Source organism: Python bivittatus, unplaced genomic scaffold (assembly GCF_059951505.1).
Source record: "Python bivittatus isolate LINGU-HERP-01145 unplaced genomic scaffold, Pbiv_v1 ctg000700_np1212, whole genome shotgun sequence".
Taxonomy (NCBI): domain Eukaryota; kingdom Metazoa; phylum Chordata; class Lepidosauria; order Squamata; family Pythonidae; genus Python; species Python bivittatus.
Window position 1 is genome coordinate 54,529,830 of NW_028277098.1, and position 26,653 is coordinate 54,556,482.

The 26,653-nt window shown below is 36.9% G+C and overlaps 1 protein-coding gene across 4 annotated transcripts in view; it reads right to left on the reverse strand.

The window, feature by feature from the left end:
• ELAPOR1 (endosome-lysosome associated apoptosis and autophagy regulator 1) overlaps window positions 1-26,653 on the reverse strand; it is a 61,651-nt gene that overhangs the window by 28,826 nt on the left and 6,172 nt on the right. For 3 of the 4 annotated variants that reach the window (XR_015798325.1, XM_088153164.1, XM_088153166.1), the window contains exons 2-3: window positions 6,337-6,457; window positions 858-1,050 (exon numbers count right to left, since the gene is read on the reverse strand). Coding sequence is in view for 3 of the 4 variants with exons in the window: in XM_088153164.1 (XP_088009290.1) it covers window positions 858-1,050; window positions 6,337-6,457 (314 nt within the window). In the remaining variant the exon portion in view is untranslated. Of the gene's footprint in view, window positions 1-857; window positions 1,051-6,336; window positions 6,458-23,361; window positions 23,472-26,653 lie in introns of those variants that run through there. The other variant, XM_088153165.1, reaches the window with a different exon arrangement.

Below are 26,653 nucleotides of genomic sequence, written 5' to 3' on the forward strand. Positions count from 1 at the left end.
TCCTTCTGGTTTCAATTCCTTGAGTACAGCAACCAGGACCATTTTTTAAAAAAGCATTTATTATCAAGAAATGCCATCCAGCTGAAAGGGAATACTTTATAAGGAAGTGTTTTCTCTCATTCTTACATTCTAAAGCTAATGTATTTCTCAAGGGATTCACTTTAACTTTAGTGAAATTATATTATTTAGAGCAGATTCCAGAATTTGTGATAATGAGGTGATGAGAAATAATATCACAAAGTTTAAGAACCCATGTCTTATTGCCATTGTTGTGATTTGCTGTTTTTGTCTTTGTTGAAACACTACAGTTTTTGTTTCATTTAATTTTATTAAATAAATAAACATTTAAATATATTTATAATTTAAATAAATTGTTTAATAATAAATATTTATTATTCACTCAAAATAATAAAAGTATTTATTATTTATTTAAAATAATAAAATGATAAATATTTATTATTTATTTAGAATATAATTAAATATATGTGTTATAAATAAATAAATAAATTCTTTTGTTTATTTAATTTTAATTATTTTTTGAACTGGCATGTGCTCACTTTGCTTCAGTTTTCCATTTTTTTCACTACTGCTTTCAAGTAAAGTTTGAACAAAATCTAGAATCTAATCCAAAGCAGAAGAATGGCAAAGAATCGATGCACTGGTGCTAATCCAAAAAGAAGACAAGGTTATTCAGAGCTCCAACATTTAGAGACAAATTAGCTGCACTGTTTCATAAACATTCCTACTCAAAATGCTGCCAAGATTTTAGAATATGCAGCCTTAAGGTCACTGACTAGCATATAGGTTGACTTTCAAGACAGACATGTTCCAGCATTAATAACAACATGTTCACTCACGTGGTGCAGTTTCCCAAGGACTCTGTGAAGCTGTAATCAATTTCAAGATTGGTTGCTATGCTGGCAAATCCATGGGGCAAGTCATCCCATTCATCGAACCTGACACCAGTCCCCAGAGAATACGTGCCCTCTGCACATGGCTTGCATGACTGATCTTTCATATTCAAGAATTCACCTGCTTTGCAGGAAAATGCTGAAATATAGAAAATCACCAAAACAAAATCAGGGCAAAAGATGAATCCAGACCAATATAAGCAGCCTCAACGCATCTGTTACACTCAGACTATATAGAATAATACCTTCTTACAAGACCTTTGAGCTATGTTTAACATCTGATAAGACTAAAATGTTTAGATAAAATGAAAGAACTGTTTGCTAGCTATATTTTACCTTTTCTTTGCATACAAGTATACATTAGGAGTCCTAGCACCAAAACACAACTGAAATAAAGCTTACAAAAAAAAAGAGAATTAAAGAGACTAAGGGCTCTTCTACATGACTTGCTAACTGTGGGCAGGCAGTGGTTCAGCTGTTACATTGAGAGGATCAGTCTCAGCTGATCCCTATCTCAGTGGGGAAGTAGCCTGTACCTGTGTTTTCATGCTGCGCCTCAAAAGTGGTGTTTTCTGACTTACATTTGCTCAAGCCTGGCCATGTGGTTTCTTTGCTATGCTTTAATTCAATCTAGAGAAGGTTTGTGCTCCAATTGGTCACTGTACAGAGCTGCCAACATGCTTTCTCCCCTTTGGTCACTGGTTGTTGCCCTCCATGACTATTTTCAGGGTTGTCTGAGGTGAGGAATACATCCAACTAAAGCAGAACCCTGCTGGGCTATGCAAGGCAGGTCTCAGGCATTATGTGGGTTCCTTCTATATCCCCAATAACTGGTGCTTTGGAGAAATGGTTCACCTGTTCCTACCTGCACATGCAACCAGCATATGAATCATTAGGGCAAGTAATGGCTGGTCAGAGAGGGCTGGTGAACTACTACATTTTCCCTACCCAACTGGTGGACAATAAAATTGACAAGATTTTGTTTGTTTCCCCTTCCAGCCCAAATGACAGGAAGAATATTAAAACTGTTGGAGTTTCCAACACTCCCCCCCCCCCAATCTCCATGGTGGACGCACTGGATGAAACGTCAGGTATGAGGGGGAATCAAGTTGGGGGGTGTCATTCAAAAGGTCTATCCAGGGAAACCCATGTCCTCAAATATCCATGCACAGAATGGCAACTGGTGCTTGCTTTCCTGGGATGGGTGGGAAGAGTAAGGAAGCAGGGGAATCCACTAATTAGAGCTGTGATAAGTGCTGTCTGGCCAGTATATCTGGAGATCATTGCCAAAGCTGAATAACATAAGAATAGCAATTTCTTAGGCTGACTTTCTTTCCAACCAGTGTGTGCATGGGAGATAAGCAGCTTAAAGCTGCCATGCAGAAGAGCTCTAAAGCTGCAACTCAATGCATCAATGTGGGATGATTATGGCCCTTTGCTGCTGTTTCTGCGGTTTGTGTAACCTTGCTCCATTCTTTCCCACACCCAACAGAATAGTTATCAGTTGGGCAGTGGAGAAAATACCACCATCCTATACTTTCATTAGTCCTAGGACACCAATTTGGGTTGGATCACTTGGACTGGGGAATTGAGAATGAATTTGCTTTACCCATAAGGAATCCTCCTGTTCTCTGGAGGAGAAGATGTAATTTCTACTGTCCCAGTGGTCCTGATGTAGATGTGGTCAGGAGCCTTTGCATACATTTACATGTTCAGGCTCCAATCCACCCACCAGCACCACCAAAAAGGCTGCACACCTAGGAATAAGTTCCATTAAAGCAGTGGGCCTTTTTAAAAAGTAGATATCAAATTGCACGGTAAGACCTTGTTTTACACAAAGACAAGCTATGTTTTCCCACTTATATGAATAAACTACGTATAATGAACCTCATGGTCACATATTTCAGCCCTTCTTCTCTGCTTCCACTATCATGGGTTAAACATCACACCAAGGCATGTTTTGTTTCAACTATGATTTGCTAGATAAGCCAAAAGGGCTAAATTCACATAACTATAAACTCATAAATCATAGCGGCTGAATTCACACATATTAACCCAACCAAATTATACAATAACAAAACTTAGCAGAGTGGAAAGAGCAGAATTTTTCACTCCTAATTTTAAACAACCTAGAGCAGTGTTTCTTAAAGTGTGGTCCTAGGGGGTCCACAAAATCAAAATTATTTGTCAGCCTATGCTGAAAAATAATACAATATTAAAATCCCATCAAACAATCGTGATAAGTGGTAGTGGCAGCAAATGCATTAATTTTAAATTTTAATATGGTAAATATAGATAAATACAACTCATACAAACAAAAACTTTTCAGGGGTCCTCCATAATTTTTAAAAGTGGGAAGGAGTCCTGAGAGAAAAAAGTTTAAGAAATACTGATCTAAGTTCAGAAACAAGGATTCAAGTAAACAAACCAGAATTAGAAATATTGGCATGATTTTTGCTTTTTTCAAAGCAAAAAATTGATAGCTTCTCCCATGACATATAAAAAGAAGAGTTCACAAGCCTGTGATTTCCTATGTTTTAGTTATGTAGCAAGAAGTCATAATTAGTTTTTGCATTTGGATCAGGCCTAGAAGAATAGCTGGGGAAAAACTTTGGAGCTTATATCCATAGTAGTTGACTGAGCTGGGGCAAGTTGGCTTCTAGATAGTAATGAAAAACCATCAAGAGGGCATCAAGTGGCTCTCCTAGGAATGAAAAATCTCTGCAAATAAACCACTCTCCAAACTGAATTTTTAATGGCAAAGGATATGGCATAATGGAAGGATGCATGTTCAGATCTGGATTTTTCTTCTCTCTTGCTGGTTTAAACTGGATGTACATTTTAAATTTCTCCATAATTATAATGATTTCAACTTTGTAGGAATTCCTGAGTAAACATCATAGATACAATCCTAAGCAGTTTATTTTCATATTTCAATGCACAGTAGAATCTTACTAATCAAATGGCTTGTATGAACTTCTAATCAAGATCTTAATGATTATCATCAATTGCAGTTGGCTTTGTTTTTGCCTCTCAGATGAATAAAGAGTTAGTCAAGGCTACATGTATGTGTGCAATTTCTACTATAATTAATGGGGAAAATAACATTTTAAGAACCCTTTAACATATCCTGCTGAACCTTAATTTGTAGATTAAAATGGCCTTTTGTTCCAAATATTATTTATGATATTCTTTCAGGAAAAAAAAGAGAGTAAACCATGTCAATGAAATTATGGGAAGAAGGAATTACAGTTCTTTCTATTACCAAGGGATTAGAAAATCAAAATAAAACTGTGTTATTGGCTCAAAGTCATTGGGCTGTAATACATTCTAAATGCTTCCAATGAAACCTTTCTTTTATGGTCAATTTAATCTTCATGTAATTCTTTTTCTTGTCAGTGAAAGAAATGAATTACTGTGATCCAGAAAATGACACAAGAAGGATTATCTTCATACATCCCATGAAAATATTTTTTCTCATAGAGACCATGAAAGACTTATTTGATGAGTTAGAGGAAAGCCAGATTTTAGGGGAAATTTGTGCCCATCCTTCCAATGGAAGTATAACTGTGCATACTCATGAATATACAAGTAACAGATAGTAATACTGTGTGTGTAGGGGTGTGAGAAGGAGGGAGGGAGGGAGGAAAATATGGGTGATATGTTTGTGTAAAGGGATTCTCTTCTTGGCTACACTCATCACCAGTGCAGGCTCTGCCCACCATGATCTCTCAGCCATTAGCCCATATAATTTTAGGGACACAGCCATCCTTATCATATGACATAATTTGCCCTAACTTGAATTTTCAGGATAAGTAATGAACCTCCTTTCCTGATGTTTCCTCAAGAATTACACACACACACACACACACACACACACACACACACAAGGTTTGCAGGAATGGAGAGGTGAAAACAAAACAATTCTGTACCATGCCATAGCTCTGTTCTTTTGTAAAAAAGGTTACAGATATCAGGAATTCCAATCAGGTTTATCTTTTGTTGTTCAGCAGAAGAAAAGGGTCTCTCTGTGACTATAGCACATCTATAATATTACAGATGTCAAGGCCCTGTGCATGCAAATGCAAGTACATAGTAACTTACTGAAATTATGGGAACAACAACAACAGAAAACAGTGCGGTGATGCTCCCTCTATCTAAATGGAGATGGAACTTTGGGCATCCTGCTTCTTTTTATACCATTTTCCTATGAACTTTAAAAAGAGAAAAAGAGAGCAACAGTATGATCTAAAGATGGATGGAAAGGTCCCTCTGATATTCTGTGTTATTGAAATATTTATGCCCTACCCTTCTTTATAAAATTCAGAGTTAACAGTGCCTGAGTAGGATATTATATTTAATATGCTAGCTCCAGAAACCCTTTAGGCATGTGACTGATAGAATGATGGACTAGAAAAAATAATTATGCTTGGCAAGATTGAGGGAAGTAGAAGAAGGGGAAGACAGGGGAAGATAAAATAGATGGAAAGGATCAAAGAAATGACTGTAATATCCTTGGCAGATCTATGTTACTACTACAGACAGCTCAAGATGGAAACTAGTTAAAGCAACTTGATGGCACTTTATAAAGTAATTAGCTCTTAGAAATGGGATGTACATTTCTAAAGATGCTATCATGTTTCTAACTATTGATAGTAATATTGGAAATAACAGTGTGTATGGAATTTAAGAAAAGGACAAAAAAGCTATATATAAATACACGGGTTTCTTCAACTTTTATTGTCCCCTTTGGCATAATTGTGCTGTAAGTAGTTCTGTATCACTGGAATAAAGATGAATTTAGTGGTAAATTTGAATCAAAATGACACTTCTAAAGTTGTATTTTCTTGTTGTGGGTGAGTATGGAATGTCTCTTCTAATAGAGTTTGCCTTTATCAATTTTTAGAAGCACAAGCATAAAAACCTTACAACAGTTCTTTAAACATATCCGTTGTCTGCTGGATTATGGACAAATTAATTAACGTCTAATGTAGTCCTAATTACAGTTTATACACAAATTAAGGATTCTTTACTGATGTGTCAGCCTTGTATTTAACATAACAGTTTTAATTTCTTAATGCTTTTACTTTTCAAACACTCGTGTACAGATCCATCCCTGGTCAGAAGAAAAATATGACAGAGAAATATTCTAGGTCAGTTGCAAATTTAAATATCTTTCTTTTGAATATTCAAATATTATTGGAAGCAGGGAATCAGGTCCACATCCAAGCAAGGCAAAGGTTATATAAATCTATTGAAATGACAGTGTTGCCCCTGCTCTTAAGCCAGGTGTCTCATGCCATAAGGTAACAATTGCCTTGCTTGGATGTAGACCTGATTCCCCACTTCCAATAATATTTGAAATGTCAAAAAGAAGAAATCAGCAGTGAACAAGAAAGTTGGAGTGGCAGTAATTGTGGCTTACAGCATTCTGTGCCTTTGATGGGGTCTGGCAGGCCAGTGCAGAGTCCTGGTGTGTGGGGCACAGCAACTCTCCATCTGGAGCCCAGGCTGTCACATGCTGTGTATTCGTAATGGTATTCAGACTGGAAGACAAAACAGAGAGACCAAATAACAGGGTGTGCATTTAGCACAGATGACAGACAATTCTCTTCTTATTTCAGAAAATTGTTTCTCTGCAGGGCATAAGAGAACTTTATTATTTTCAAATCTATAAACTACAGTACTGCAGGGAGAAAAAAAGAACCAGTGTCCTAGAGATTTCAGATGAGATTTGACAGCTCTGACAAGAAAATAGCATACAAAACATATCATGGGCCAGCCTTCAAGTTTCAATTCATAGAGATTTATCATCTGATGATCTAAAACACTTACTTCTAATCTGCAACAGTTTCTACAGAGGTAACCCTTTAGCCAAGGCAGCAAAAACGGCTGTTTTGTAGCATCTTAAAGACTAAACCACAACCATTCTTGGGAGATTGCCATCAGATGCATCAAGTATTTTTCTTGCAGGCTATGGCTCCAAGACCTGGACTGCAAAAAATTTAGACGACCACTAGACATCGTCAAGAGATATAGAAAACTCTCTGCTGCCATTTAGTGGTTGTCTGGATGTTGGAAGCCCAGAACTCTAGCTGTACTACAGACAGCTGCCTATCCTAAAATGCCTACTAATCAGCAACAACAGATTATGCTACTTTTTTTAAAATATAATTTTATTAAGCTTTTAAACAATAAGATAAAAACTAACACAAACTAATATAAAGTAAGAAAGAAGAAGAAAAAAGGAAGGAATCAAAGAAAAAGCAAAGAGTACAAGGAAAGAAAAAAAATAGAAAAGAAAGAAAAAGATTTATAAAGAAGTGGCTTCTGATATTCTTTACAGCAGTTATAGGTACAAATATATTTTAACCTCTCTTTCTAACAGTGTATTATATTATTCTTCCTTCTATAATCTATCCTGTCTAATCATCCAAACCATAAATCACAAGTTCATTTTTTTCATTCTTGCACAAAAAGTCCATTAGAGACTTCCAGTCACCAATAAATATAGATAGTGTCTTTTCTCTGATCAAAGAAGTCAATTTATCCATTTCAGCAAAATCTATGAACTTTACCAACCATTTCTCCATAGTGCGCAGTGTCGAATCTTTCCATCTCTGTGCATATAGTTATCTCGCCACAGAACAACAGATTATGCTGTTGACCATATTACAAAACAGCGCAGCAATCCAGATGCCAAAGCTGTCTCCATATCTACTCAGGTGGCAATATAACAGTATGTAATACAATCAGCCCAACTTCAGACCTTTACTCCAGTTCTAGTCTTATATATGCCTATTGTTTGCCAGTAATGATCCACTGGATTTTACAGTAAGCAAACCAACTAATCCCTATGCAAAAGAATAAATGAACCCAAATCTGACATCAAAAGAGCAAGCGTAGCACTGTAAATTTTGTCTGCATTTGTGGGTGGAAGAATCAATATAAGTTCAAAAGTGAATTGCTACCAACCATGCAAGGGTCTCTGTTTGGGCATTCCTGGCAAGTTAGACAAGTACATTAATTGCACATGCATCACTGAACTGACTTTCTGTTTCTCCCACACATTTCCAGGAAGTTATGTAGTTTCTGATTCAAGATGATATGGGAAAATCTTCTAACCTATGAGAACCCAACTTGAAAAATAGAACACTGAAGACCTAGGACCATTAAAAAAAAAAAAAAGCATGCTTGTAAGCACCTCTCTTTGCTGTCATTTTAATTTGTGTTGATCCCTTTAAGACCTAAATATTCAGCAAACAAAATTATGTTTATTCTAGCACAACAGAGGTTAACATAACAATGCATGTTGTTCATGAAATGGTTCCCTGAGAACCCAGATATGGAATTTGCCTGAGAAAGAAAAATAACTATATTTCTTTAGTACTCTAAATGGATGAACAGCCAAGTCTGTGTCTTACAGTACTCTAATCTAAATAAGAACAACTGAAATTGAGCATAAATGGCAATGTAAGTGCATATATAACAATGTCTTCTACTTCCTTGCCAACATAAATGGTTGGCTGGGGCCACAGAGGAAGGACCAGGAAATGAACCAAGCCCTTTTAGATACTACATTTCTATGTTTTTACTGGCCAAATAAATCTCTCTCGGAATTTCTGCAACAGAGATTTTACAGGTTGTTCTGCATATGTATTTTGGTACTTCTTCTGACTATAATATGGGGGCATGTTATGCTAAGCTTGGATGATCAAGCCACAAATAGCCTGATAGCTTTATTGCATCTGTAGGTGGAATCAGAGGAAATATACAAACGTGTCTGATGGTGAGCCACTTTGGGATTTAATTACTGTAACTGCAAATTGGATGTAGTTAAGTTAGAAGGCTATTTTTATAGTCTACATTCTAATGTAATCCACTGTTCCTGAATATTTTCTTCCTATCTTTGGACTAACATTGGACTGAAATCTTTCACCATTAATTACATCTTAATATTACCTTGCCCAAATACAATACTGGTTATAAGGTCAAGCTGGCAAAATCCTGACCCAATAGAAAGCAAGCATATAACTGTGCCAGTGAATGATTTCAGGCATAACAATCATCACCATCTGAATGCACAATTGCTTCCACATGGAAAGCTTGCTAAGACTGCATCTGTCACCGGTGCAGCTCCCCTTAACTCAATCTGATCCTAGTTCTGTAAAAAGTCTGTAGACTGAAGACTGAAATGCAGGGATGGGCAACCTATGGCTATCTGTGTGATCTGAACTACAGTTCCTAGCATCCCTTAGTACTGATCCATCTCCAGCCTCCTTTAAGATATTTGAGAGCCCTTGGAGATGATTGGCCAGGATAAGAAGAATATTTTTTTCTAGTCCTAATTAATGCCATCCCAAGGGGCCACTCTGTCTCCAATAGTCCACACAGTTCTAAGAAGAAAGATGAAAAACAAGAGCTTTATATTTCATGTTGGGTTTAGAGTTAAAAAGAAGCACTACATAACTACATTATCCAGAGAACACTTAGCTTCAGAACTGGCAGAGTGAGGAGCTGAAGTCTCTCAATTTAAAGATTAATCTAGATTCTGTTTGGAACACACAAAGTAGCTTTACAGTGAAAGAGCAACAACAACAAAAGATAACTCTTAGTAAATCATTTTTCCCCCAAGATGTGAATTTCATGAGGATTGATCAAGCCAGCACCTTTGCTGTCTAGATAGATTTTCTAACCTGCTTTAATCTTATATCTTGGACCTTGCTCTGCACATCCATATGGAAGAACAGCTGTTATATGGTCAAAGTGTTCTCTGCAGCTAATCACCTTGAAAACCAATACCTTTCCAACAGAGGCCAGGAAGGGATGTTTGTGCAGGAGTTAAGCTAACACTGAAGGTAAATACAGCCAGCTGGAACATTGATCATAACTATATGACAAGACACAAAAGAAATTAAAGGCAATAGTTAAGTACTTTATATCACCACTGCCCCTGTCTTAGTAGGAGGAAAATGGCTTGGACCTTAAAATGTAGGGACCTGAATATCTTATTTCAGAATCCATTTATCAATAACAGATTCATACATACAGATATATTCAGGACCATGTATTTTCTCTGCACAGGACATGCTAGAACTTCATAAAATCAACAGTGACAGTGAAAAAGGACTAGTTTTGTCCTTATAGTCTGTATTGTACTGAGCTGCAGACCGCACTGAATACATGGTATAGGTTCAGGATTATACTTCTACTCGCCATGCTACACCTGCTCCCATTTACCATTCACACTTGCAACTTAATATGTGCACAAGGGGCCTGCCTGTGCAGAATCAAATGTACAAAGACCTTATCTGTGCAATCAGCACATATAAACCACTGTACTTTTGGCATCTAAGAAATCTCGACCTGCAAGGTTCTTAAGAAAAGGAAAAGAGGATAAGAGATCAGAGCTTTTAAATATCCCAGTAAGGCAGTAAAAGCAACTGAGGGTTGGGATAGAGGTCAAAATTGTCCAAATAGGCAGAGCACAATGACCTTCTGTGTATTAATGTAATCTCTCTTCCCCATTAGATTACCAGAAACACCTTAACCAAATTACCAGAAGCAACCTAGCTCTACAACAGAACTGGGAACCATCTAAGAGCTGGAAGCAATACTTAATATTTTTCAGGAATGCATGGGCCACAGTAGGAAATTATACAAAATGGGATGAGCCAAACGTCTTTTTGACTTGGCTTTTGAGTGGAGTTTTAAAGTGTTTTTTTCAGTTGGTTTTTTTTTTAATTGTTTATTTATGTTAAACCTACTGCTCTAGATTAGGTCTGAATGTTTCCTCTCTCAAAATAATAGGAAACTACACCACCAATTTTCAGCAGTGCTGGGAGCTTTGAGAGGTACAAAAACAGGATGTAGCTAGGTCCTCAGTTGACCACATGTGGACCACAGGGACAGTTTTTCAGTGTGGGGGCCTGATTATTTCTTTATTTATTTGTTCAGTTTATTACCCTTTCAATCACCAAGGCAACTCTAGGCAGTTTACAGTTTTTAAAAAGTAAGTTTAAAACAGGCAATACTGAATAGGCATAACAGGGGTGCTGTTGGTCTGATGTAACCTAATAATCTCTCTTTTGACAGTAACTGTTCAGAGAAGTAATACTGGTACAGTAGCTTCAGATATTAGTTACTTAGAGAAATCTAATATGTCATTTTGGGTTGAAAGAATATTTGTGCATTTTAATATTAACAAACTAAATATACTGAGGAATTTGTTTAAAAGAGGATAGTTTTGTATTCCAAATCTGAAAAAAATGCATTAAGGCTTTCTATTAAAACTTGAGTTTCAAAACTATGGACTAGATTTTTAAGGTGGTCTTAAAATCAAGTAAATAAAAAAATAATAACAAGGGAGATAAAGTGGGCAAATTATAGATGAGACTATAAAACAGTTTTTATAAGGTTTATTTATGAAATTAAAATTGAAAGATTGTCCATTGATAAGGAAAATCACTGGAATTTATAGTCCACAATGTATAGTTACGGTCACCTGAAAGATCCTGTAGGGTAGAACTGTGCTACAGCTATTGTTTTTAAAAAAGAATAATTAACAAGAAATTGTGTTGAGGATCCCAGAATTGATGGTTATGCAAACTTTTAAGCTTTTGCAAGCCAAGAGTCTCAAAAGTTTCAAAACATTAAGAAGAGATAGGTGCAGAAAGGGGAGAACAGAACAGAACATTCGCTGCTGAAAATCACTGCAGTATAAACTATTATAAGCATAATCAGGGAAGTAGGACAGCTTCACAATTTCTGAAATGGCGGGCTAATTTCCTTGAAGAATAAGAAAAAGCTAATTCCTGAATTTAAAAAAAAAAAAAAGGCAGCCTCCCCTGCAAAACAAAAAACAAAAAACCAAACCTACCTAGACTTCCTGAAACATAGGTGGTCAGTTCAAACATTTGTTATAGTCATGCATGCCCTAGTTACATTCAGACTGAATTACTAAGTGGAACTGCCTTTGAAGACAATTTTGCTGTCAAAGTTGCCATGGGTGCTGAATGACTGGGTCATCATTATCATATTACACCAGTCCTTTAGCAGATACGCTCATTGCCAGGGAATTTCTCAGAATACTGGTATTGATCATTTGAGTCCAGGTTATTTGAAGCATCAAAAAGATCTCAACAAGCTCATCAAGTGTTAAGGCAATTCACTTGGCCCACCACAAACATCAGTAAGCTGGCAAGTACTAGAGCAAAAATCCTCAACTGTTTTGGGGCAGTTTGAATTTTGAAACTGTCATGGATTCCCTCACAAAACGGCACCCCTTGGGCACAGAATGTCAAAAAGCACCCATTTTGTCAAACTCCCTCAAGGCAGGCATGAACCTTGCCAGTACTTCCAGGAAATGTTAACATTGTAATGGTGAAGGAAGGGAGGGGTACTTTCAGACTTGCAAGATTCTGTTAATGTAACCTTACAAAAGATAGAGCTAGTACTCTGACTGTGTTTCTTGTCTGGACTACCTCGCAAGGCTAACATCAATCTTGCAAGTCTGAAAGTACCCCTCCCTTCCTTTATTTTTATTCTCCCCAAAACTAGGGTGGGTCCCTTCTAAGATGCTTTTGCCACCCCTCCTCCTTCGGACTCAAATTTAGTTTATCAAACCATTTTGATACCACATCTAGGCTGTGGCTCTTCCTCCTGTTTTCCAAGATCATTCCCATATACCATTACAACACAAACATTTAGAAATACAATAAATCTTTAGTATAACTCATTCAGCTGTTAAGGGTGATTCCCAAGTTATATCTCCTCTGGATTCAAATTCAGCTTCAACTCTTCCTACGTTTCCACTCTGCAGTGATAGTTTGGTCTTTTATCTCTCACAATGACTTGCTATAGCAGTTGCCTGTCTATACTCTCCACATTCCTTCCTGCTCTGGAAATCTCTAGCTACTAACAATACCCTGACACATTAGGATGCTCTGTATCACCACAACCAAAACCATCATGTTTACCTTGGACTTTTTTCTAGACTTCCACACTTCCAAATAAAACACTAGGTCGTAGCAACCTGACATTTTGATTTTTTAAGAATGCTTTTGGGGCCCCAAGTGGACCCAGAAAGATTGTGGATAAAGAGAGATTTATTACAGACAGACCTGGCTCAGAGCTTCCAAGGTCATGATAATATGTCCCCCAGAGTGAGAACAAAGGGCCAGAAGTGGGGACTGGTCTCAAATACCCAATCCTTCTTTCCTACAGGTGGACCATCCCCTTTGTTTCACTGTAACTCTCTCTGCCTATCATTGATCTGATTCCTTCATTCCTACTCTTCTACCTCCTACCAAATCAGGACTTTTGAGCAAGTCTAAAAGACCCTGGCAGCAAATATAATAGCACTCTCTACAGGGCCAGTTCTTAAGTCTTGGCTGATCATTATCATCAAGCCATTTGCAGGAACAGCAAAGCCATCTTCCAAATGCTTCCTCCTGTTTCCTGGGAGTCACTTACAGTCAAATGGTGGTCACTGAAGTAGATACCCCTCACCAAGGCAGCCATTGGGTTGAAACAGGATGCCCAAATTGCTGAACCCAATTTGCATGACAATAATGCCCCTCAGAGGAACGATATCATCTGGTCTCATCTACATCAACACCAACTCAATAATTCTGCCAATTTCTCCAATATTGCCAGGCTGCTGAATCCCCAATCTTCACTAGTGTCTCTAAACCAATTTCCTCTAGTGACAGGACTAGTTGCTTCTTCTCCAGTTGTGGAACTTGTTTTGACTTAGATCTCCCCCTCCTTCTGTTCCGTCACAGTCCATACAACAAACCCCTCAATTCTTCCAAATCCTAACATCATAGTCTCCCAAAATGAACTTTTACTGATTTACAACCGCCTCAGTTTGTATTTTCATTTCCCTCCTGCATAAATTTCCAGCACCAATTGGAAAAAAACCAATTTTATATTTTTGATGTGTGCTATCTTTGTACTTGTAAGCAGCCTTCAAAAGTCTATGATCATGAAAAATAGCTACAGACATACAGAAAACTATTGCCTTCCATGAACACTTATGCCATAATACCATCTCTTTAAGGTGTCACAGGACTCCGTTTTTTCATAAAAAGAAATGTCAAATAAGGAGGGAAAATGTAATATGTTCTATTTTGGTGCTTTGGTTCTGCTTTAGGTTAATGCCTGTCTTAGTTCTTATTTTTATAAAAGAATGAAATTACAATTAATTTTGGTTACGTCTTATGACACTTTACATGTCATTTTATCAGCATCACATTTCACTGGGTGTTTTTATACTTTGTTTCAGAGCTTTGTCAACCCTTCTGATACTTTTTGTAAAAATTAACTTCTTGAGAAATGTTACATCTTTCCTCCTTATCTGACATGTCCTTTTATGAAAAAACAATATTGTTACACCTTAAAGACACATTATTATAGTGTAAGTTTTCTCAGGAGGCAGTAGTTTCCAACTGATTTATGATCAAGTTCAGATTATCTTATTTTGGACATATTATGTGAAGATCTAGTTCTCTTGAGAAGTTTATAAACTTGGGAAAGGTGGAAGGAAAGAGAAAAAAAGGCCAACCAGCAGCAAGCTGGATGGAATCAATTATAATGGCAATGGGTGCACCATTGGAAGACCTAAAGGGCCAGGTCGGGGACAGATCATCCTGGAGAAGATCCATCTATATGAGTGCCAAGAGTCTACACCATATTATGGCACCTAATCATGAAATCAATATTTGTACACTGTTTTTAAGTGTTTTATGTCGGGGTGGTCTGTGTACAGCTCCAGGGCTACTTGCAGCCAAACCCAGCCAAACTTTTGCAGTGCTTAAAGCCCGTTGTGTGATGATGACAGTGCAGTTTCCCATTTTGAGATTGGCAGCACACACACACACAAATAGTAAGATAAATTGTGAAATAGAAAACTCACAGTTACACTCTATCTATTCTCAGTCCCCACCCCCCCCACCATAGCCATGAAAACATTACCTACCCCTATTTAAAACTATCCATAGAAGAGAGCTAAACCAACATTACTTTCTTATCCCTCATATGGCTGGCTACCTCTTCACATTATGAAGTGACAGAAGCTCAATAGCCCAACCCCTATTTAGAGTTATATAAAGTGCAAGTGAGGTGTGGGCAAGTATATACAGCACTGCTCTTCCATAACAGCTGTAACATCTCTGAAATTATTGTCTTGCATAGTTGTGTGTGGCAAGTATGTTTGCCTTCAAAAGCAGTTCTTGTCTGGGGGCATTGTGCTTTTTCAGCACTAAATTTTATTATTTGCCCAACAAGCACAGCAGCTAAGCCTATTGTGAGTTTATCGTTTATCAGTGGCAAAAGAACACCACCACTCCAGAAAGAACTTTAACATTCTTTAAATGTTAGGGTTGTTTTTTTTTAAAAAAAACTGAAATTGTGAAAAATCATTTTTACTCAGTTTATCTCTCTGCACACAATAGTTATTTAAGTTAAACCATCATATTTAAATGAAGAAACAAATGCACAAATATCTCAGGGGCTGAAATATATATTTCTGACTCCACTCTGCAAACACCCCTCTATTTAGCTTTCTTACAGAACCAAATTTCTGGCACTGTATTCACATTTTCTTAAACAAATAGGAGACCCTTTTAAGTCCTTCCCCAAAACTAGTTATCAAACTAGTGTGTAGAAATACTTTTGTTTTCAGGGTGATGAAAATTTATATATAAAACACTAGCTGCTTCAAAATAACAGTTGAAAAGAAAATCCTTTGAATTTTCACTGTACAGTATTTAAATAGGCAGAGAAGGAAAAAGGCAAGTCAGCAGTTATTTTATACTGTCAGTTTGATAGAGGTGATTTTTGAAATCCTTGATCTTTCTCAGCATATTTAGATCTTCAGACTACAGAAAGATGCAGCTACATGCAATTTCTTTTGGTACATTTTATTTCAGTTAAACAATTATTAGTCTTCAAAAGAAAATGCATTTTCAAGTGAGAGAACACTCTAGATGTCATGCTTTAGAACAGTGTTTCTCAACCTTGGCACCTTTAAGAGGTATGGACTTCAACTCCCAGAATTCCCCAGCCAGCCAAGGTTGAGAAACACTGCTTTAGAAGAATAAATAATCACCCTCTGTCTTTCTCCAGAGAACATAAATATTTCTCCAGATAACCATCTTCAAAGATGGCAAAAACTGTTTGTAATTCTTCTTCAATCCACAAAAATCTTGGAAACTCTAGGTTTTACATTACTGTACTTTAAATTACATCAGTTATAACACAATGCACACAATCCACAAGTAGGCCTGGTTCACACTTTGCACTGCACTAAGTCATTATTTAAGTATGATTTATTGAATAAGCCTCAATTGACTGACTCTGCACAACACATTAAGCCAAAACCCAACAAATCACTTTCTGGCTTAGTTCAATATTCAGCCAGTTGAAGAAAGACAATCTAGCAAGTGATTCTTTAGAAGAAAAGCCTTGGAAAATGCTCTGTTTAGCCAGCAACACACTTCTCAGTACTTGCTCTATCTATACATCTGCTTGTGCATGAAACACTATGAAGTCTTCTGTGAAGGGTATTGTTCCCCAGTTCAGAAACACTCAATGGGCTTAACAACCTTAAATCAATGTGTTTCACTTTAAGTATTCTCCAGCTATGATGATGGTGTCCAGAAAGCAATTTAGTGGTCATACACAAACAACACCTCCAAGGAAACTAGGATTCTCAAGTCAAATTCTCAGATACAGAGAAAACATTTAATTAATAAAATTTATTCACAATTTTAATCTGTGATTTTAGTCTCAAAGCCCTTCCAAAGCTATCATTTTAGTGGGATAATAAGGGGAAATTATTTAATACATGAGGAGTAACCAGGTCAGGTGAATTTAATGTGTATTTGCCCTGGCTCCACCAAATTTATGTCTGCAGTACAGCCTCTGCCAAGCTAGTCTTTGCCTGAAAAAAGTCATACAGCCCGAGCAATATTCAAATATTCCAAGCAATTTTCTTGGGACACATTTCTGAATATACAGTACTAGAAAAATCAAATCAATCTTTGCTACAGTCATGGGAACAGAAGTACGAAGTTCTCACACCTGTTAAAGCAGAGAATAAGGAAGAGTCACTGAACTCTCTTACAAATGTTTGTATACAGCCAAGAACCTAAAAAAAAAAAAAAGACATTCTAAACAATTCCAGATGAAGCCCAAAAGGGCTACAAGCACTTTTCCAATCAGAAAATCAAGCAGTACATCTCAAATTACTCATGTAGCTAGGCTCAGTGGAAGATTGACATGACATTCACCATCATGTAGCAGAACTAATCTATTTGGAGGAGAAGCTAGTACCTAGAGTAGCATCCTTATCATTCACTTTGCATGCCAGCAGTACCAAGATTTTAAAAGGCCTCATTCTCAGTCATGCTTAATAATGAGGAATGAAAAGCACCATTGCACCCCATAAATTGTACTTGTTTAATGGATATAGAGCTTTTCTTGTTTCACTGTGTGTCTAATTATCACTACTGCTGGAACACAGGCCTCACATAAGGCTTTTCCAAATGAGTATCCTCCAGAAACATTGGAGCTACAACCACATCCCACAAGATTCCCAAAGAGCATCCAGCTAGGCATTCTGAAAGTTGCAGTCTGTCAGGCCCAGCCCAAGAACAATGATGAAACAGTCCAGTCCAGTCCAGTCCCTTTATTAGCTTACATCTTATAGACAGAATCTTGCCAAACTCAATCTGTACTACAGCAACTAATGGATATACCCTGGGAGATTCTAGGGAGTGGCTATCCTGAATCTCTTTCTCTTCTCATGCTCCCCCTGTGGACTGGGTTGCCTCCTGCCTCCTGCCTCCTCCCCCCTCCTGGAATGCACCCTCTCCTTCCTGATAGCCTTGATCTCCCACATCACTCTCCTCCTTGTAGATACATTCCATTACACAGTCTTAACACACCTGGCTGACATCCGTTTTGGAAACAGTGTTCCAGAGTGTTCCTAACAGGATGCCATTTTTGTTTAATCCTTTTGTTTAATCCTGGAGCAAAATTCAGCATTTTATATCAAATGCAAGATACCTTTGTATATGATGTGCTGAGCCCCAATTTGTTGGTAGTAAAAAATTGGGATTGGCAGTACACAATCCAACACTCTAAATCAGGTCAATATCCCACAAGTTTACCTGTCAATACTCAAAACTCTTAAAACTAGGATGCAGAGAATATTTTAAAATGTACAATTCCATGCAAAAAAAAAATTCATCTGCATTTTTCTACCAGTTTTCTTCAATTTAATGAGAGAGAAATTGTTTTTTGAAATTTTATCTCAAATGAGAAGAGAATGTTGATGGAATGTGGTATCTTGCATTTATGTAGGATTCCTGTATGAAAAGTTTCATTCTCCCATCACTTCTCCAGCACTTGGAGGCTTCCCTGCCTTTCCATGCCTCCTTTCAATCCCAAGGGAATTTTCTCATTGGGCTTTCAGATAGTGAAGTCTAAGCAGCTACAGAAGCTTCAGAATGCTGGTGAGATGTGTATCAGAAAACAACGGCAATAGCAACTTCTGCCAAGTCCTACAATAAATTAAAGCTTAAAAATGTCACCAGGAGAAATGCAAAATAAATTCTCAAGCACCCTGAGACTAAGTAGTAAAGTATTATTTATTTAATTAAAAGATTTGTGTGGACACCCATCTTAGAACAACAATAAAACCAAGATACAATAAAAACCATAAAACAAAAAACCAAATTTCATTCTTATGTTTTACATTTGTATTTTCAATTGTTATAAGACATTTTGAGTGTTATACAGAAAGGTAGGATATAAATTTAATGAATAAAATAAATTAAAATAAATTATAAATGAGCTTGGAGTTTTTTTTTCTATGATTCAGGCAATCACAGAAGTCTGTCTCTCTTTTAAGAAGCAAGATCCATGATAATCATGAGAATCCTGAATATAAGTTGCTATTCCTAACAAGAGACTCATACAGTATTTGTTGCTGGCACTTGTCAAAGTTGATCTTTATTTGGTACATACACTCTGTCCTCATTTAGTGACCACAATTCATTCCAATGAAATGGTCACTAAAGCAAACCATGTGACTAAGAGAGAGAGAGAGAGATGCTGCAAAGATTGCTGGTTGCTGCTGTCTCATTTAAATAAATTTCTCTCATGCAGCAATGCCAATGTTACTCTCACTCCAGTGTACGTCGTCAGACTCAGAAATGTGGGCATAAGTGCAGGCGTTGGTCAGAAAATGATTTTTTTCCTACTGTTTCCTACTGGTAATTACTGTCGTATTCGTGAATGGTTGCTAACTGAGGTAGTCGCTAAACAAGGTGTGGCTGTATTATTAATATATTCTTCCAGAGCACAATGAATGCAAGACAGAAAAAAACAGAGGAAAAAAATTGCATTTATGAGATGCCTTTCCAAACAAGAATATGCAATTTTTTTTTCATTTTTTAGAAACTTATTGAGACAAATGGTCAAGTAAGAAAAAGAGATTGTCACCTATAGAAAACAGATAGTAGGCGATTTTTTAAAAGACACCTACATTTGATTCAGCATGATGCTATAGAAAATCTGTAGCTCAGTCATACAGCATACACTCTGCATACAAAAACAGCCTAGATTCTATCTCTGGCATCTCCCAAACAAAGCAGAGAAAGACTCCTCTATGTGTCCTGGACAACTGCTGCTGTTGCCAGTCAGAATCCTTGAAGACCATTAGAAAATTGGGTAGTTATGGGCATGCCAAGCTTTGTTTATGTTACATGTCTACTGAGGGAACTGCATTGGAGGCTGGCTAGCTTCTGGGTTCAATTCAAGGTGCTGGTTGTCACCTTTAAAGCCCTTTATGTATTATGGCCTAAGGTTCCTGGAGATTGCCTGCTCTAGGTAGAATCTGTCATCCACTGAGATCAAGGAGAAAAGGCATGCTAAGGGTCCCTCTATGAAAGGAATGTCATTTTCAAAGACACCATTCTTGGGACTTCTTGGTGATGGCCCCCCTCCTTTGTAATAACCTTCTGGATATAAGGACTGCCCCTTCCCTGCTAAGTTTTTGAAAGACCTGGCTCTTCCAGAAGGCCTTTGGGGACAGAATGGAGTGTTGAACTACCTTCTAAATGTGGGTGCATTTTTATGGTGCTGTGGGAGCAGTATGTTGTGAGTGTCTTCTGTTTCCTTGTGACTTTGTATTATTTTTTAACCCTATTATTGTAAGCTGTTTATACCCTGCTCAAAGTAGCATACTTCTGATCAAAGTAGCATAAAATTTGAGTAAGTATGTAAGTAAATAAATAAATATACTTCCTTGACCTGATGAAGCTAGTTAGGCATTTTGGGAGTTGTACTCCTAACATATCTATAGGGCACTAGGTTGGAGAAGGCTGGTTTGAAAAAAATCCTAAGTGAGATGGTCCAGTGTTCATAATATAATACTGCTTCCTATATTCCTAATAGCTGACTTCTAGCTACCTTAAGCAATCATTTGTCAAAGTAGCACAATATATTCTCATATCAGTACAGTTCACTTAATCTGTACATCTTGGCAGTAAATTCTATTAAAATCAATGGGGCTAACTTCTGAATAGAAGTATGCATAGTATATACTATTCTATACATTGCAAATCATTAACCTACTGCAAACATGCATATAGAACATTTCAGGGAAAAACCTAGAATACTCTTCCAACACATTTGAAATAATTCATTCTCCTCTAAGTTGGACTAAGCTTTGTTAACAGAATTACCAACTTCTGCAGATTAATAGTTAAATAACTGGCTACTCTCATAATCCATTTTATTCTATCTGTGAGGAACAGGTTGAAAAAAAAAACCTCAGAGTAAGAACAAGTAGCTCTTATCTGTACCTACCACATACTTCTGTAGGCACCTGGAACCTGCTAGCCTGCAAAGGCTTGGAGTCACATACCGGGCCAGCTCAGAGTCTTGTTTCTGTATCTCCTATTTTTAGCAGATTTCAAATCTGATACTAATACAAAAGCGATTTTGTCACTAATGACTTTGCATATGGTTTTTGTTTCCCATGTTATTTAAAACATACTTTAAAACAGTACTTAATAGTATATCATACCTCAGTTATTCACCCTAATAAATTAGGCAAGCCTTCTACAAAAAGACTGGAAACACTTATATAGCACAACAGGCACTTTTCAAATCAAATTGGAGAGTTTTGTTAAAAGCACTGATGCTATCCATTCATTCATTCAACTTGGCAATCTTCTGGTTTAACATATAGTTCTGGCAACTCTCATCACCAAAGATCAGAATCAGATTTCTGCAACCAATTTCCAGTCTCAACTAGCATGATAGAAAGCTCATAACCTGAACTGGCTCTACTTGCCCAGGTACCCAGAATTGGCTATTCCAACACTCATAAACATCTTGGAGTATCAAACTAAAATCTTCCTCAATCTATATGCCTTTTGCTTTTAATGTTTCAAAAGCCAAAGATAAAATATGGAACCAACTTCATCCAAAATATACATTTTACTGTTGAGCTAAAGTTTCACCTCTTCCTTCTGAACGTTATCATTGGACAATATTCTGATGAAAAGACAAGACCTATTGAGGCACACATCACAATATTTATCAGGAACATCTGGTAAAATTCTTTATATAAAACCACTTCAGGTTCCAGTGCCCAATGTTGAAAGCCCTTAGGGAATATTTATGGATTAAATGGGGCTTTTGTGTCTTTGCTAAGCCTAGTGATGGTGTGGAAACAAGTAGGCCTCTTTGTCAGTTACAGATTGAGCTTCTGGTTTTTCCAGTTTTGCTCATAAATTGCCATTCAGCATTTTTTCAACCAGCCAGACATTTAAAGAGTAAAAAAAAAAACCAAAAAAAAAAAACCAGAACATTCACTGTCATCAGTTATGTTTCATCTGCCACTTCTTGTCATGTTGCTTTTTCATGGGTACCATTATGGGTATAGCATACAACTGTCATGCTTTGTTCACTCTTTTTTTTTTTAGAGGGAATTTACATGATGCTATCATCAATTCATTTTTCACAGGAACCTTCATAGTTTCAGAAAGTAGACATTTTATATTGTCATGAAAATGAAAAAGAAGCATGATTACTACAAGAACAGATAACTTTAGCACTACTTGTCTGACTTCTATTAAAGGACAGTTTTGAAGTGGCAGAGATGTTTCAAAAAAATTAAATCTAATAGTTCAGCACATGTTCATTATAACTGTTATGCTATATGTCATTTTGTGGTAAAATCTTTATTTTCTTAATATTTTAATCATTACTGTATAAAAGTGCTTTTCTAGCAACAATGTTTCTTTACTTTCAACATTAATATCCTAAATTTTAGCTAATATTGATAGAATATTTACTTTTTCTTTTCTTTATTTCCAGTACTCTGTTATCTAAATAATAGAATGTCAAGAATTTGCAATTATATCATACAAATATCATTTACTGAAATAACATATTAAGATTTATAACAACACAACAAAAAGGAAAAAAAATATGTATAATGCAGGGAAGAGGTAACCCAGATATTGCTGGACTACAATTTCCAGCAATCCCTAAGAGAATAATGAGGTATTGTATGCTGGGAGTTATTCAACAACATGTGCCATGTCATAAGTTCCTTGGTATAAAGCATAATACAATATTAATTTAACAAAAAGATAATATAAATCCACAGTGGCTAGAAGGTTTTTAAATTTGTTTTCATTACTTCATTATTGTTATGAATATTATAGTACCATAACTCTATAGTATAAAGACTTTTATAACATTATTACCAATATGTCAGCTTGATCACATTCAGTATCTCTGGTGAAATATACAATGAAAGAACATATCTATATAAGAAACCATTAGACATTTGTCTTGTGATATAATCCAGGTTTGGTAAGCCAGAGAAAGTATCCTTTCCTTCTTTGCAAAAAAAATGAGCATGTCTGGTGGCTGAGTAGTGATGGAGAACAGTGAACTTTAAATTCTGATTAAAGAAGCATTGAATTGCCTGCTAGCAGGCTAGCTGAGTCAACAGGTAAGATGGGAGAGATTTGCTGTAATCAATCAGGTACGTGTCTTGTCTGCTGCTGCTGCTGCTGCTGCTGCTGCTGCTGCTGCTGCTGCTGCTTCTCCAGAATTGCTACGGCAAGATTGGAAGCACTGAGTGGATTCACATAGGACTTTAAGCCAGAATATTTTTAACTATGGATTGAACAAATTATAATGGCTTGGTTTGAACATACCATTAACTCATGATGGCTGGTTTCACATACCCTGTTATGAGAAAGACCTGATTCACACATTACAAAAATGTGGTTATTTATTCTTGATTTTTTATATTACCTGAATTTAGCCACTGTAGTTTATAGACCATCCTCTAAAGCTTGTAATATTTTAGAACTCCAGAAACAAACATATCATACTACAGTGGAACGCTTACGTTACGAACGCTTCTGTTCATGAACTTTTCGGGTGACGACCAGCTCCAGCTGCAAAATTTTGCTTCGCTTCGCTAACTCCACCTCGGGTTACAAACAGGATCCGTGGCCATTTTCCCTCCTGTGACACGGTCCGCGGCCATTTTCCGCCCCTGACACGTGGTCCGCAGCCATTTTTCCGCCCCGACACGTGGTCCGCGGCCATTTTTCCGCCCCTGACACGTGGTCCGCGGCCATTTTTCCGCCCCTGACACGTGGTCCGCGGCCATTTTTCCACCACTGACACGTGGTCCGCGGCCATTTTCCGCCCCTGACACATGGTCGTAGGGAGGGGGACTCTCCCTCCAAGCAATAGCAGCCTCCCTGTCCTCCACGCCAGAATGGATTAACGGTAATTACATTGAACCTTATAGGAAAATTTGCTTCGGGTCATGACCAATTCGGGTCACGACTAGAGTAATGGAACCAATTAAGTTCGTGAACCGAGGTTCCACTGTATACTTAACATTATGATAACATTTGCTTAGCATTTAGCATGGTTAAGGACTTTACCCACTGAGAGCACCAATCAGCCATGGCCTATCAATCCCCTTTTTCAGTCAGTATGCTAATAACTTTTATATCACCAAACCTTGTTTGTCTTCAGATTGGGTTTATTTTTTATAAAATTTAGCAAAAACATTTGGCCAACCAGGATCAGCACCTCCAGGTATTGCCAATTTTTTTTTTTTAAAGGAAGTCCATACTACTCCCTGTGTTTCATAGGAAATGTCAGAAATAAAAGTGGTAACACTAAAGACTCAGAGGTAAGAATAGTTCTACTTTTGATTGCTTTTGCCCTGTAGTACACCTCAGTTTTTGGAAGACCAATAACTGCTTAAACCTAACTAAGCCATTGGTCAAGGCTTGGATCACATACATAGCCTATAACAAACCATGATTACCAAGGCATTCCTCTTAATTACAATTTGATCCAAGGTCTGGGTTTGAATAACACACAAAGACAAGCCAAAGTATAGCAAAAGAAGTCCATATATCAACCGTTTTAAATTAATCGTGACTATGCAAAATTTAAATCAAATTATGGTTAGTTTAGCTATGATTTACTTCCTAACAATAATACCATTCCTTGAAAATACTCCCCCCACCCCCACATGCCACTGATATCAATGTAAGCTGTTTGAAAATCTTGGATGAAGGAAAAAGCTGTACCTTGGATCAACTGCAGATGTGGCATAAGAACGTTTCTCTCTTCCTGGGCTGTAGAAGAAGCTAGTTCCCCAATGACAATTTATAAAAGATTGTGGTTAATAATTCTGTTTTCTTTCATAATCAGAACTACTCTCTCTTCCCAAACCGAGAATAAGAAATTGCAGTTTGCTAAGGGAAAAAAGATATTTCTGATCTCTTCTTTATGAAAATGCCAGAGAAGCACAGAGGAACACACAATTCCAATACAAAGGCATGACTTTTAGCATTGTGCAAATTTCATCATTCAATTTCATTGTTAAAAGTGATGCTTAAGGAAGAGTTTACCTTCCCTGATTTTAAATTTATGTATTTTAATCTTGGTAAAGGCAAACCAGTTGTGCTGGGAAGCTCCGTAGTCAAAACTGAGACACAGAAAGGTTCCTGGATAATGTGCTATTAATGTTAAATGATCTAGATTGGCATCCATTATCACAAAAAGATGACAATAGTGATATCATATAAAGGTAGAAGAGAGATGCTCACTTTCAAACTGAAGCTAGACTAGGCTTGAAAAGCAGCAAATGAATGACCTTGAAGATAAATTGCCATCATTTATCTTCCAGTGCTTCTAATTCAATAACAAATTATACAAGGGAAATAAAATGACAGTTTACCCAGAAGACACCATATAGAAGGCAGAGGCTGCTGAAAGAGAAAGAGCCAAGAAAGGCAGGGTATGGTGTCATGGAATAAGCAGCCAATAAAAAAATTAGCCAGATAAAATATGTTTCTAGAGAAAAGAAGTGCTCAGCACCATTAGTGGAACAGAGAAGGTGGGCGGATACGGATAGGTAAGGCAGTGAATGTTGTAGGATTAATAAAAGCTATGCTGGCTGCAGATCCCTGAATGTGCTACAATCTTACAGATGATGATTTATTGATCAAGAATTTGAAGGAATATTGATAAAATCAGAATTAGTTCATACAATAGCTGGGTTCACATGCATAATGCTAAGGCAAGATTTTTCTAATCATGATTCTTTGTACAAGCCATAATAGCCTGGTTTGAATGTAATTCTAAGTCATAGAGTAGGTTCACTCACCACACTAAGCCAAAGCTCAACAAATCATATTACGGCTTAGCATTACATGTTCAAGACTAATTTAAAAACAAGAGGTGTTTATTTAATTATGTATATTATTTTATTTAAAAAGGAAGGTTAGAACACCATAAAGCAAAGTGCAAGCATCATACATAAATATTTATTTCAAAAATGATTTTCAGCCCTACGTAAACTATGGCGGTATTAGAAAATAAAAACAATAGGGGGGCTGTAGCTCAATACTTTGCTTGAAAAAGAGGAAAGCTGAATAGTAGAGTGTTGACTATAGAGAGTTGTGGAAGCAATTTCATACCACCACTTTCTAGCAAATGAGTGTGTGTGTGTGTGACTAGCCACCCTCACATGGCAACCATTTTGTAAAAAGGCATGGTTTCAACATTCGAAAGATGTTCACAGCCCCCAAACACTGAGAAATCCTACAGTAGGTTTTTCTTCAAAGAGAGAGAAAATCAGCCCCCAAGCCATCCATTTATTGGGAATGGGTGTATATTACAACTAATAATACCAAATAACACAATTAGCTTATTGGATCAAGATTATAAAAGATTCTATAACAATAAAAGGGAAAAATGTATTAATACACATCTTATCTATAATAAAAATAATGATCTCGAGACTTAAAGTACTAAATATATCCTAATGCCTTATTACTACTATACATTTATCCTATATTTATCTGTTAGGGACTGCAAAGTGGATTCCAGAGGGAAAGGTGCTTGGGAAGACTACTACAATCTACTAGAACAAGAAAAAACAATGAATATTTTAAAAAGACTTTAACTCAGAAAAAGAGAAATTAGTCCTTGGATGTTTTGGAAGGTAGGCTTTGTTGTACAGTTGCTCTGCTTTATCCATGGACATTTTAAGGAACCCAGACAATTTCTATTTGTTATCTTTCTGTTATTTCTCACCACTTTTTCTATCATTTTTCTTCCCTGAGAAAAGCTGGAGGGGAAAATTAATTAGCTGCTGGCGCTTT